This window comes from Macrotis lagotis, chromosome 5 (genome assembly GCF_037893015.1).
Source record: "Macrotis lagotis isolate mMagLag1 chromosome 5, bilby.v1.9.chrom.fasta, whole genome shotgun sequence".
Lineage (NCBI taxonomy): Eukaryota > Metazoa > Chordata > Mammalia > Peramelemorphia > Peramelidae > Macrotis > Macrotis lagotis.
Genome location: NC_133662.1, coordinates 211,734,738 through 211,748,053, shown reverse-complemented (window position 1 = coordinate 211,748,053; position 13,316 = coordinate 211,734,738). Strand labels below are relative to the sequence as shown.

General features: G+C 34.9%; 1 protein-coding gene across 1 annotated transcript in view; it reads right to left on the bottom strand.

Annotated features, from left to right (window-relative positions):
* FNDC7 (fibronectin type III domain containing 7) overlaps window positions 1-6,660 on the bottom strand; it is a 30,506-nt gene extending 23,846 nt beyond the window's left edge. Inside the window, 2 exon segments of the mRNA XM_074190073.1 lie at window positions 4,919-5,257; window positions 6,651-6,660. Coding sequence (XP_074046174.1) covers window positions 4,919-5,257; window positions 6,651-6,660 — 349 coding nt within the window.
* Window positions 6,661-13,316: the final 6,656 nt, after the last annotated feature.

Below are 13,316 nucleotides of genomic sequence, written 5' to 3'. Positions count from 1 at the left end.
TTTGGACTAGACTGAATCATTTTGGACCTCAGTTTACTTATCTTATAGTAGGGAAAAGTTCAGAATCAGAGGCAGAAGGATTTCTTGGCTTCGCCACTTACTACCTGTAAGATCTTCAGCAAATTAGTTACAATTTCTGAGCCTTAACATTCTTAATATTAAAAAAAAAAATAATGAGTCTGTTCCAGATGAATTTTAAGGTCCTTTGTAGTTAAATATCTAAACCTAGAAGAATCATAATTCCTCTAGTAGCTATAAAGTACAGAAAGTGCTTTGTAAGCCTCAGAATTCTGTAGGTATGCTAATTATATTGAACCATCCTGTAGTGATCATCGATCCTTTACATTGATCCTTTAAAGGGGAATTATAAGATCATACATTTAGAACTGAAAGGCATCTTGGTGGCTTTGTAGTTGAGCCTTTTTAGTTTATAGATGAAAAAACTGAGGCCCGGAGAGAGGTTAAGTGACTTCTTCCCATAAATGAACATCTAATTAAATAGATTTGAACTCAGGTCTTCCAAATTTCAAATCCAGCTTATCTCTAATTTATATCTATCTTTTTTTGTGCATAGTTGTTTTCATTTTGTTTCCTCCATTAGACTGTTACTTCTTGAGGGCAAGGCCTATTATTTGTCTATTTATTATTCCTAAGGCTTAAAACAAAATGTGGGCTACACTAGATAGTTACTGACTTGTCTTGTTGACTGAGCTTTAAAGAAAGCCAGAGATTGTGAAAGCTAGAGGTGAAAAGTCTAACTTAATTGCAGAAAGCATTTTCTAGAACTATAGTATTTCAATGTTTTAAGCTTTTAATTTAAAGGATGCATTTTATATAATGAATTAATATTTGATATTTAAAAATAAAGGAGGGGTGAGAAAAGAAGGTGTTCAAGGCATGGAAGAAGACGACCTGAATGCATTATTTTGCCTCCTTTATTCCCCTTTCCTCCAAACTTCCCTATTTCTATTGGAAACAGTTTTTCTAGTCCCCCAAATTTACAATCTCAGAGCCACCTTTGATTCTTCCCTAGCCCTCCCCTCCCCTCCCATCTACAATCAGTTGTCATCTTGTCATCTATACCTCCATAATATATTTCCTGCCTTTTTACTAATAATAACACCACCCTAGTCACAGCCTTTGTCACCTCTTGCATGACAGTCTCCCATTTAGATTTTTTGGTTTCCAGTCTCCCTTCTTCAAACCTTCTCCTCCTGAGAGTTGTCAAAATAATCTCCTTAAAGTACAACTTTGACTATGTCACTCTCCTTCTGGGGAACTTTTTCCCTTTAGGCAAAGAATAAAACTTTAGGATATGATATAAACTCCTCATCTTCTCAGTTAAAGTCCATCCCAGTCAGGTTCTAGCCAACATTTCCAGACTCATTTCACATAACTCCCCCTTCACATACTGTATTCCAGACAAACTGACCTTACTTTCCCAAACTTGTTACTCCATCGCCCACCATGTCTGGAATGCATACCCTGTTCACTTTTGCCAAAGCTCCCTTCAAAGGTTCAACTTGAGCACTACCTTCAAGAGTAGAGATTTTTTACCCTTTCTGGTTCATGGTCCCTTTTGGAAGTCTGGTGAAGTCTATGGACCCTTTCTCAGATCATATTTCAAATTCATTAAATAAAATACATAGGATTACAAAGGAAACATCAATTGAAATGCTTTTATTGAAAAAAATGTTTTTTAAAAATTCCTGCATCCCAACCTACAAACCCCTTGTAGGAAGCCTTTCTTGAGCTTCCTAGTTGCTCATGTAGTTTCTTTCCTTGAATTATCTTGTCTGAAGATATTACCTATCTGAAGAGGAGGGGTTGAATTTTTTTCCCCAGTACAGTTCCCTGAATGTAGTATTTTCTTAATAAATGCTTGTTGGATTGGATTGGAAGAGAGAATAGCCAGGAAGAATGTAAAAATCTGCAGAAAAGTCAAAGATGAGGCCCTTGGCCCCATTTCAATATTTCCTGTTTCCCTCACTCCTCTTAAGAGAATTTGCTCTTCCAATTCCAAAGTGTTCATGATTAAAAAATATTATCTACCTCCAGAGAGATCAAAGTCTACAATCTTACATTTCTTTTTAGTTTTTATCTTTTGGTTTGTGTTTTCTTTTACAATATGACTAGTATAGAAATATGTTCTGCTTGACTGTACATGTATAAGACAATACATGTATAGTTTATATCAAATGTCTCTGTGAATGTGTAAGGGAGAGAGATAATTGGAACTCAAAAAAATTTTGTTAATGAATGTTGAAAAAAATTTTTAATGAATGTTAAAATTGCTTTTCATTAAACTAGCATAATCATGATCCCACTTAGAATGGTCATAGACTCTCTATAACATTTGAGTCATTAAGAAACAGAATATTTGACTTTAAGGAGCAACAACCAACCTCAGGCCTTACTGATAGGCAGCATGAATAGCTGGTTATAAGGTGTCATTTGAGGCCTTCTTTTTTCCTTATAAATATCTCCCCTAGCTAGATTCCTATGTTACTATTTTAGGCTAAAGCAATAAAAATTACTCTCACTATTAATTTGGAGGAGTGACACATTAAAGCACTATAATTCATTAACTTATTAAATGAGTTTCAGATTATCTAGATATACAGCTATATGGAGGAACTCTGTAGGAACAGAACATGGGGCAAGTCACTTTTAATAGGGTATTGAGAGTAGAAGGAGGTAACAGTGGAGATTTGTGAACATTCAGAATAAATGCAACTTCTCAGATGGATGTCACAATGGGGGTTAAGCTGTCAGGTACAACAGGAAGAATAATTAATCAATACTCATCAGCACCAGTATGTTCTGAATATTGAGTTAGACACTGGATTTACAGACCTCAGGAAATTCATCAGAGCATGGGGGCTGGAGTGAGGCACCTTTGATCCCAAATATGTAAACACAGGGTACATTAAATAAAAAATATAACAGAATGGAGTTTGAAGAGGCTGAAAAACTGGAGGATTCAAGAAAAACTTCTTGGAGGTGGCATTTGACCTAGCCTTAAGGGGATCTGGAGATTCCAAGAGTCAGAGGTATGAAGGGATGGAATGATGACAGTAATAATAGCAAGAGACAAGAATAGTTAAGATTGGCGTTTCCATGTGCTTTATTATTCACAAAGCACATTTTCACAGAGTGTCTTATTTGATAAGAACAACATCCCTTCAAGGTAGGCAGGATGAGAACAATTATTCACATTTTGCATCTGGAGAAACTGAGCTCAGAAAGCAAAAGCAGTTTTTTTTTACTAAAGTCATATGATTAAATGGCAGTCCTGGGACTTGATTGATGCATCCAGGACTATCATGCCATGGATGGTTACCAAAGAAAAAAACATGCTTATTTTACAACTTGCCTAAAGGATTAGCCCTGAATGACTAACAAGAAGAGAAAATGAAAACTTCTGTATAATTATAACCATTTTATAAATGAAGACAAGTCAAGCAACATCTTAAAAGTCACAGAATTAGAGGACTCACTATTCCTACAGAACAGGTCTGACTATCTTGTGCCCCTTCATCAACAAACTCAATGGCTCCTTATTACCTCTATGATTCAATATAAATCCTCTATTTGGCACTTGAAGCCTTTCTCAGACAGTCGGGTCCTACCCTTGCAATCTCCATTATGCCTTATTCCCCCCAACCCCTATTCCCACTAACTCTGGTCTATTTGCTGTGGCTTCTACATTGTATTTCATCTTACTATTCAGCCCTGGCTCCCCATTCTCACAGTGCCTTCCCTCATTACTTCTGTCTCCTAGCTTCCTTCAAGATTTGCCTCAGAGTCTACACTCTTCAGAATGTCTTCCCTGTTCTTCCTAGCTACTAGCACTTCCCTTTAGATGACCTTTAATATATATCATATAATATATTCATGTTATCCCTTCTGTTAGAATGTGAAGTCCTTGAGGACCGGATCTCTGTTTTTGCCTTTCTTTATATCTCCAATGTGTGTGATCCAGAGCAGAGGTGTAATAAATATTTGATGACTGATTATCCACTTGCTTTGTTTAATCTACTCATGAGATTTTTTAAAACAGTATTTTATTTTTCCTCAATTACATGTAAAAACAGGTCTTCACATTTATTTTTTGAAGTTTTGAGTCCCAAATTTAAGTTTTAAAAAACAAACAAGTATTATGAAGTGTCTACTATGTGTCAGGAACTCTACAAATGTTGTCTCATTGATCCTTACAAGTACCCTAGGAAGTAGCTGCTATTATTATCACCATTTTACAGATGAGTAAACTACGGCAGATAACAATTCAGTAAGATAGCACAGGAGTGAGGCTTTATCCCCTCTGTCACAGGATAGAGCTTATGTTTCTTATATGTCCTTTGAGCCTATTCTTCTTTGCTTTCGTGCTTTTAGATAATCGTTTTAATATTTCTATTTTCTATTCTATTTAGTTCTCAGTGAAAATAATCCACCTAATCTGCAATGGAGAATACCATCTGTATCCAAAGAAAGAATTGTGGAGTTTAAGCAAATACCAAAGACTATTACCTTTATTTTTTTTTAAAAAAGGTAATTTCTTATGTAATTTTGCTATCTCTTATATTTTATTTTTTCCTTAAGGATATGATTTCTCTCTCAACACATTCAATTTTGATCAATGTATAGCATGGAAACAATGTAAAAGCTATCAGACTGACTTCTGCGGGGGGTGGGGGGAGGGAAGTGGGATGGGGGGAAAATTGTAAAATTCAAAAAAACGATAAAACTGTTGGTCTTTTAAAAAAAAGAAAACAATCCACCTAATTTAAAGTAACAAACATGAAAATACAATCCTAGTGATGGGATTATAAAGTCCCCAAGCAGAAAGACAAACTCCCATTTCCATAGTAGTAACAGAACACACCACCAGAGCTACCTGTAACTACCCAGAACTAACCTGTTAATTGCATTGTCAGTGCCTCAGCCAGCAACATCCCATTCTTATCCAAGGCATCCACTTTAATGGTATGGACAGTATTGGGTCTGAGAGAGGCAACAGTGCCTAGGAGTGTGACATCATTGAAAAGAGAAAATATTGAAGGGCCTACCACATTGACTGGAGTGACTGTGACCTTGTAGGACACAGCACCTGTAATTTTGGCCCACCTCAGATTAATGCTCGTAGAAGTCACATCACATGTGGAGACAGTGAAGTCTTCTGAAAGGCCAAGAGATCTTTCGGTTAGCTTCCCATTACCTGTATATAACCTAGAATTTCCTGAATAAGGGTGAGTTCCTACATGATAGGCAAAAGTTAATGAGGAGGCTTGATTACCAGAACTACCTTAGCATATCAGTAAAGACAAGAAAACGGAGGAGGTTGACTTAAAGGTAGCATTCCCAGAAACCTCCAAATGATCACTGGGGCCCAAAACTGAAAGACACAGGAAATAGGTATTTTACATGGGACTTTTCCATGTAGAGCCAGTCAAGCTTTGATCTCATTCTTATTTCTTTGGTAGATGTCTATAAGTTTATCCCACAAAGATACTGAACTTACAGTAGAAGAAACCACTTATGAGGTTTATATGTAGAGTGTGATATATTTATTATTTATGCATATGATTTAATATGAATGCCTATAACATTATTACTTCTCTGCTTTTTTGTAAAGAAAATAATTATGTTTATTATCTTGATGTCATTAATGTGGGAGCTTGATTGTATAAATAGAAATGAATTGATGGGGGCTCAAAAAACTGAGTAAGGGAAGTATATTTCTCTATAAAATGTTTGCTCCTAGATTCTGAGAGAATTTTAATTCCTTTTCTAGGAACCTAGATCCTTCAGTGTCAAGTTAGTTTGGAGAGAGCAAACCAACCCAGAGAATAAGTATGACCTCATTAGAAAGTGAATAACTGGGGTGGCTAGGTGGCGTAGTGGATAAAGCACCTGCCCTGGAGTCAGGAGTACCTGGGTTCAAATCCGGTCTCAGACACTTAATAATTACCTAGCTGTGTGGACTTGGGCAAGCCACTTATCCCCATTTGCCTTGCAAAAACCTTAAAAAAAAAGGAAAGAAACAAGTTGGAACTAGAAAAGGAAAAGGAAGATTTTGAGAGAGTAAATAGAAACATGGAGGAAAAAGTCACAATAATAAACTTCAGTTTGGAGAGGTGATTATAAGGGAACATTAAAATGAGAGAAAGAAAGTATAAGAAACAAAGACCTGAGTCTTCACCAGGATTGGTGAAGAGAGGAGGACAAGAGGAATAAAAACAAACTGCTTCAATTTTTAAACTAAATGGAGAAAAAAATGAACCAAATAGATAATTTTCCATTGAAAATTACCTCCAATTTGAACCAGAGACTTAAGGGATCAGGAACTGTTTGGAACCTGGATGAAGTATGGGACCTTATTTTTGTTTGCTATGGATGTTTTGAACCAAAGATGACTATGTATATCTAATGATGATGATGATGACAATGATAGTAATAACTAATGTTTATATATTGCTTTAAGGTTTACTAAGATATATATTATATATAGATACATATGTTCATTCAATTATACATACACACAACTCACATCAAAATATTCATATTTGATTTTCACAATAACACTGTGAGATAGATGCTATTATCTCCATTTTACAGATAAGGAAACTGAGGGCAGTTAAATGACATACCTAGGGTCATCAAGCTAATAAGATTTGAAGGCAGGATTTGAATTTATCTTCCTCTTTTCAAGGCCAGCACTCTAATCATTATACCTCCTAGTTGCCTCAAGAAGAATTCCATATATTGGCAATTTAACTCTTTACTTCTTCATTGACAATAATAGCTTCTGTATTTGACTTTGGACACTTCAAAGCAGAGTATCACTCTCCAGCGGCATGGAAAAAGCCGTTACTACTCTTTCTTAGTATGCATTTCAGCTTGGGGGTGGGGTATAGTTGGGGAGAGAGAGGAAGTTAACACAAACAGCTGGACCAAACTCTTATCTCCTCTGAAACATGGGCAGTATACAATGAACACCAAGTCTAATAGATGCGACAAAAAAAGTTGCAACAATATCAACAAGGAAAGATTATGACCCTCTCTTTTCACAATTATACTTAGGGGGGAAAGTAGGAAAAACTGGTTTATATAGATAAAACATGTGTTAAGAAAAGTAGTATCCTATGACACACAAATAAATGCAAGCACACATTCAGGAGTAAAAAAAGATCTTTTAACCAAAGCTAAATGAGTGTTGTAGGCTTAAAGGAACATCCTTGATTACTACAGGTTGAATTAGGATCCTTACCTCAACTGCCTCTGGTAGCATTGGGTTAGGAGTTTCAAGTCATTCATTAATAGAGGCATGGACTCTGAACCTATAAGGCCAGAGGCCATCATTACTATCGTAAACTCTCATACTCCTCAAGAAGGAGAAATAGAAAGAAGAAAGGAAAAGAGAGAAAACGGGGAAAAAAAGAAAAAGGAAAGAAAACATTTTCTTGATGGGAGGGGTACTGAATTATGTACTTTGGCTGTCCATCTATGATGATCAAATAATTGAATTATTGCCAAATTGTCATTTACTTTGTGCTGTGTAGTTACTACTCATAAATCAAAATGTTGTCCTCTATAATGTTAAGATGCAATAAATGTTGTAGTTTTAAAATTTGGAGATGAAGCTTTCATGAATCTTACATCTTGTCACAGAATCATTCTAGATTTAAAGCTTAAGTTCTATGCCTTTGAGTTGTAGAATTTTAGAACTAGGAGGGACACTAAGAGAGATCAACTACTTCAAACCATTAACTTTGGGGAATGGTGAAACTAAGAAAGAAAATGATCTATTTTTTTATGTTTCCCAGAGTTGGAAATTCTCTTTAGGGAAAAATTCAGACAAAATTAAAAATTAGAACTTTAGTAAGAGATCAATACTAAAATATTTATATCATCATTTTTAAGGTAGCAAAAAATTGAACAAAAAGGGTTCTCATCTTTTAATTTGCAGTCAGTGAATGAAATGGAATATTATTGCATAATAAAACAACAACAACAATGAATATGTGGATTTAGTGAAATGTGAGAAGAGCCATATGAACTGATGCAAAGCGAGGAAAGCTGAATCAAAAAACAATATATTATGTCTACAATAGTATAAAGGAAAACATTAGAAGCTATAAGAAATCAGCTTTTGGTTTCAGAAGACCTCTGAAGATGAAACATAATTTTTTCCCAGCAGTAAAGAAGTGTTGGACCATAATAGCATGTGGAATTTGGAGTCGGAGTCAGGAAGTTCTGAGTTTGAATCTTCCCTCAGACACATTCTGTGTGACCTAGGGTAAATTGCTAAACCTCTTTGTGCCTCAGTTTCCTCATCTGCAAAATGGTAATCACAAGAGCACCTAACTCACAATAGCCATTGTGAGAATCAAATAAGATAACAAAAATAAAGCACTTTGCAAACTTTAAAGGACTATATAAATGCTCATTATTATTATGTGTAGAATGTTGCAATATTCTGAAAGATGTTATAACTGCTTATTTTGATCAATTGTGCTTTTTTAAACTATATTTTTAAAAAACAGTAAACATTTTAAAATGCAATCAAAGAATAAAATTTCTAATTTACTCCTCCAGCTCCCCCCCCAAAAAAACTTAAATCCTAGCTTCTTGATCAATTGTGAATGAGGAAACATTCTACTTTTCACAAAAAATAAATTAGTTAATAACACAATGATTAACATTCCACTGACTTTTTTGGATTAATACTAACCTTCTGAGGGTTATTTTCATAAAAGCTCATTTTGTGGTTCGAGTCATCCCAATGAATTAACCCACAGACAAAGAAATAACTAGCCTTGTGTTTTCCATTTGGACTTATCTTGTTAATTTTATTTGTTATCTTACCAGTTGTTGAATTCGTATCCTGATATAATTTGACTGTTTCGATCAAAGAAAACAATGTAAATTAAAATTAATATATGGAGACCAACCCTGATTTTTAGAGTTTTACCTGCATTTGATGAAGCAACCTGAAAAAGATCAGATTAGAACCACAAATTAGATTAAAACCACAAAGAAAATTGCCATTTTTTGGAAAATATCAGATATAACTTGAGATAATACATACGATTTGCTATATTTTTTTCCTTACGTGTTATGCACCCTCAATCAATGCAATGCACTTACTCACACAAATTGTTTTGTAACTATTGGGTTCATTGACAAAACAATCACAAGGTGGTGGAGACCTTGCTGGGTAGCTCACATTACTATTTCTTGTTTCTCTCTGAATCTGTCTATTGATTCAGAAGTCTGAGTCAGTGGTTACTGACAGATTTTTTTTTAAACATTCTTGGTTCTAAAGATGAAAAGATAATGTGATTTTGTCTCTTTAGTGTATTTGTAGCATTTATTTCAGAGGGTTAAAAAAACTAACAATACTGTAAGATTTTAAAGTTGTCTAAAGAGTTCTATTGCTTTAATACTATGTAATGTTTCTTTGCCACAGAAATAAATACAACAAGAAATTAATTGAACTTACCACCTTAAAACAGATAAGGCTGATTCCAATTAATGTAATCCACTTCCCAAATGTAGCCATTCTGTTGGACACTGACTGAATTTTTAGTGAAGAGGGAAAAAAGAGAGAAAACCGTGCTTAGGTAGCCAGGATATCTGTGGTCTATCTCTGTGATGCTGGCAATAGACACTGGAACAAAGCTCCACCTCTAGCTCTGGTCTGACCTAAAATTCATTGTATTTGGGGGAGGAGAGAATGGTAAAAAAAGAAAAAAGTGAAAAAGACAACTATCCAGTCAAGAACCTCAGAGTATTTAGATTTTATAAGTGAGTTGTCTTTATTTTTAAATTTATGTTTAAGTGGTACCTAGGGTCCTCTATAATTTACAAAAGGAAGATCTTTCCCTATCGTACTATAAACTTCTTTCTCAGACCCCAGGTAGCAATTTGCAGTATGGTAGAATGGAAAGGTTATTAAATTTGGAGATATTTGTTCAAATATTGACTCAGATATTTATTGATGTGGCCATCAGTAGATCAATTAATTTTTGTAAGCCTCATATGGTAATGATAATACTTGCATACTTACCTCATGGGACTGTTGAGAGTTTTATTTACCTTAAAGTAAAGATAAGTTACAATCACATAAAGGTGAGTTATAATTAATACAGTTAAATGAGAGTTTTCTTCTGTGATGTTATAAAGTTGTCCTTCATTCTAATGTCCTATTATAGCATGGGGGTTTCTTTGGATTTGGTCATATACCATCTGACCCCAACCTATCTTTCTGGCTTCCCAACAGCTCAAAGGGGTAAGGACATGGATATTTTGATAAGTGAATTAATCATCCTTTTCTTTAATTCAGTTAATTATTTCTATTATTTGTTTAACCATTTATCATTTGGGATTTCATTGTCAAGCCTCTGTTTTAATCTGTCTTTTGCTTATTTCCTCTAAAAAGATTATTTTTATAGTATTATGACCTAAAAAAGAATGTACTCATCATTTCTGTCTTTTTTATTTTCATTTGTAATACTTCTATGCCCTAATAAATGGTCATTTTTTGGAAAAAGTTCTATGTGCACTGAGAAATGTGTATTTTTTTGCAGTTTCATTTAAAAGATGCCATAAATCATTAAGTTTTGCTTTCTCCAGCAAATTGTTCACAATTCTCTATTTTCTCTTTTGTTTATCTTTTTGCTTGATTTGTTCAGAACTGAGAGAACATTGAAATTTCCTGCCACTATTATCTTGTAATGTTATCTATATCTTCTTGTAATGTTAATGTTGATGTTTCTCTTATGAATTCAGATGAAATTTGGAATATATGAGTTTATATAACATTTGGAGCATATAAGTATTGATTTGTTGTCTATAGATTTCCTTATTTGTCTTTTTATGTTGTAAAAAATTTGTTTTTTGCCTTGTCTTGTAGAAATATTGCAACTTCTGCTTCTTTTTTATTCATTTGATATATAGTAAATCTTGTCCCATTTTATTATATGCATGTCTTTATATTTTATTTTGTTCTTATGAGCAGCATATATAAAGTTTTGGCTTTTCTATCCAATCTTTCTCTTTTCATTTAGCAGGGGTGGTGGAGGGTGGGGGTGGGAGGGTAGTGAGTTAATTGCATTCCCATTTAAAGTTATGAGATTTAGGATTAAATTTTCCTCCATTTATCTCTAACATTAGAGTTTGGGGTGGGGGGGAGTTTCCCCTCTCTTTTTTTTGGAAATAGAGAATTTTGTCACTTCAGCCATTTTAGCTTTCTGCTATAAGGCAACGCTATTCCCATAGTCTTTTTTCTCCTCACCCTCAAGTCCCCTTCCTAAGTCTTTGTTACCCCTTTCCCTAGTTTTGGAGTTTTTGCTTCATTTATTAGTTCTTTTTTTATTTCTTCCTTTGATCTACTCATCTAATTCTCCCCATTTTTTTTTTTTTAGGTTTTTGCAAGGCAAATGGGGTTAAGTGGCTTGTCCAAGGCCACACAGCTAGGTAATTATTATTAAGTGTCTGAGACCGGATTTTTGAATGAAGGTACTCATGACTCCAAGGCCAGTGCTTTATCCACTACAACACCTCTCCCCATCTTTTTTACTCTCAGGTAAGTAGTAAAGTAAAATACTCTTCTTTTCCCCTTTGCCTTTTGTTTGTTGGTTTTTAAATTTAATTATTTTATCTTCCCTTTTAGTTTATTTAGACTTTTAATCTTTGATTCATGGCTCTTAAATTTATTCCTTGTGTAGTCTCTGTGATCCTTATAGAATTAAAAGGTCCATAACACTCTCATGTGGATCCTGAACCACAATGTAAGTGTGAAATAGTTAACAAAATAAATAAAAGTACAAATAAGTCAATATGTGGTCTGCAGGCATATTTACATACAGATTAGTTGTTGACCATTGTGTATGGGAGTATTGTAAATTATCTTCATCTGGTGTCCTTGAACACCAGAGTCTTATCTTACTAAGTGCCATGAGAGTGGGAGTGGATTAGAGACTGGAAAGGTATTTAGGCACTGATGTTTTGGTAAACAAATGGAGCACTTGGAGATTTTAATGGAGTACTCATCTCCTGCCCTTCCAATGCTGGCCAGGGGAGGATTGAAGAATTCCAGGAAAGGGACTCCACGATTAGTGACCTTGTTTCTAATTGAGTTTGATATTCAGTTGGAGAGCTATCCAAAAGGAGTTGATCATTTTGGGTTGGTACTTAGGAGAGAAACTAGGACTAGATAGATCAGGAATCATCTCTATAAGGATGATAAATTAATCTATGAGAGTTGCTGAGATCACTGAGATAGTACAGAGAAGAAGGTTGAAAATAGCATTGGAAAAACATATGTGACGATACTGAGAAAAAACAATCGGAGAGATGGGAGGAGAAGGAGGAGAGAAAAATGCAGGGAAATGAGAAATTTGTAGGACATAGAGTAACTGATGACAGTGCCATAAGCAAGACCAAGAGAACAATATACATAGGAATCATCACAATCACTAAAATATTATCTAAAATGCAAATCAATGCAATGACTCATCTTAAATCTAGAAGGCTAATGACAAAAAAAATATCTCTTTCCACATGGTGAAGAAGTAGTGAATTATAGTTTTGGAAAGAGGTAAATGCTGTCACATGACCAGTGAGGTGGGTTTTTTTGTTTGTTTTTGTTTTTTGTTTAACTTTTTATGTTATAATGGGGTGTGAGGGAAAGATAATTTCTGGGAAATGATAGACATTTCTAAAAAAAAAAGTTTTTTGTTTTTACAAGGCAATGGGGTTAAGTGACTTGCCCATGGTCACACAGCTAGTTAATTATGATGTGTCTGAGGCCAGGTTAAAACTCAGGTCCTCCTGACTCCAGGGTTGGTGCTCTATCCACTAGCACCACCTAGCTTCCCCAAAAGTTTTGTTTTAAAAAGAAGAAACTAGGGCAGCTAGATGGCATGGTGGATAGAGCACCAGCCCTGGAGTCAGGAATGCCTGAGTTCAAATCCGGTCTCAGACACATCATAATTACCTAACTGTGTGGCCTTGGGCAAGCCACTTAATCCCATTGCCTTGTAAAAACAAAAAAAAAACAACCCTAAAAAAAAGAAACTAATAAAGAAGATAGAGACAGATAAATTGGAGAGGTGGGACAGCTGATCTAGTGAAAACTAAATGAGTAGTGTTTTAAGGATGTGTACCTGGATTAACCAGACACATCTGAACCTGCAGGATCAACACAAGCCAAGTAAGGCTGGATCCTAATCCTGTGTCCCTAAGAGATAGTGAGGGATGCTGAAATTTATAATCCATTATAGGTCAAGCCTACCAATGTGAGATGTATG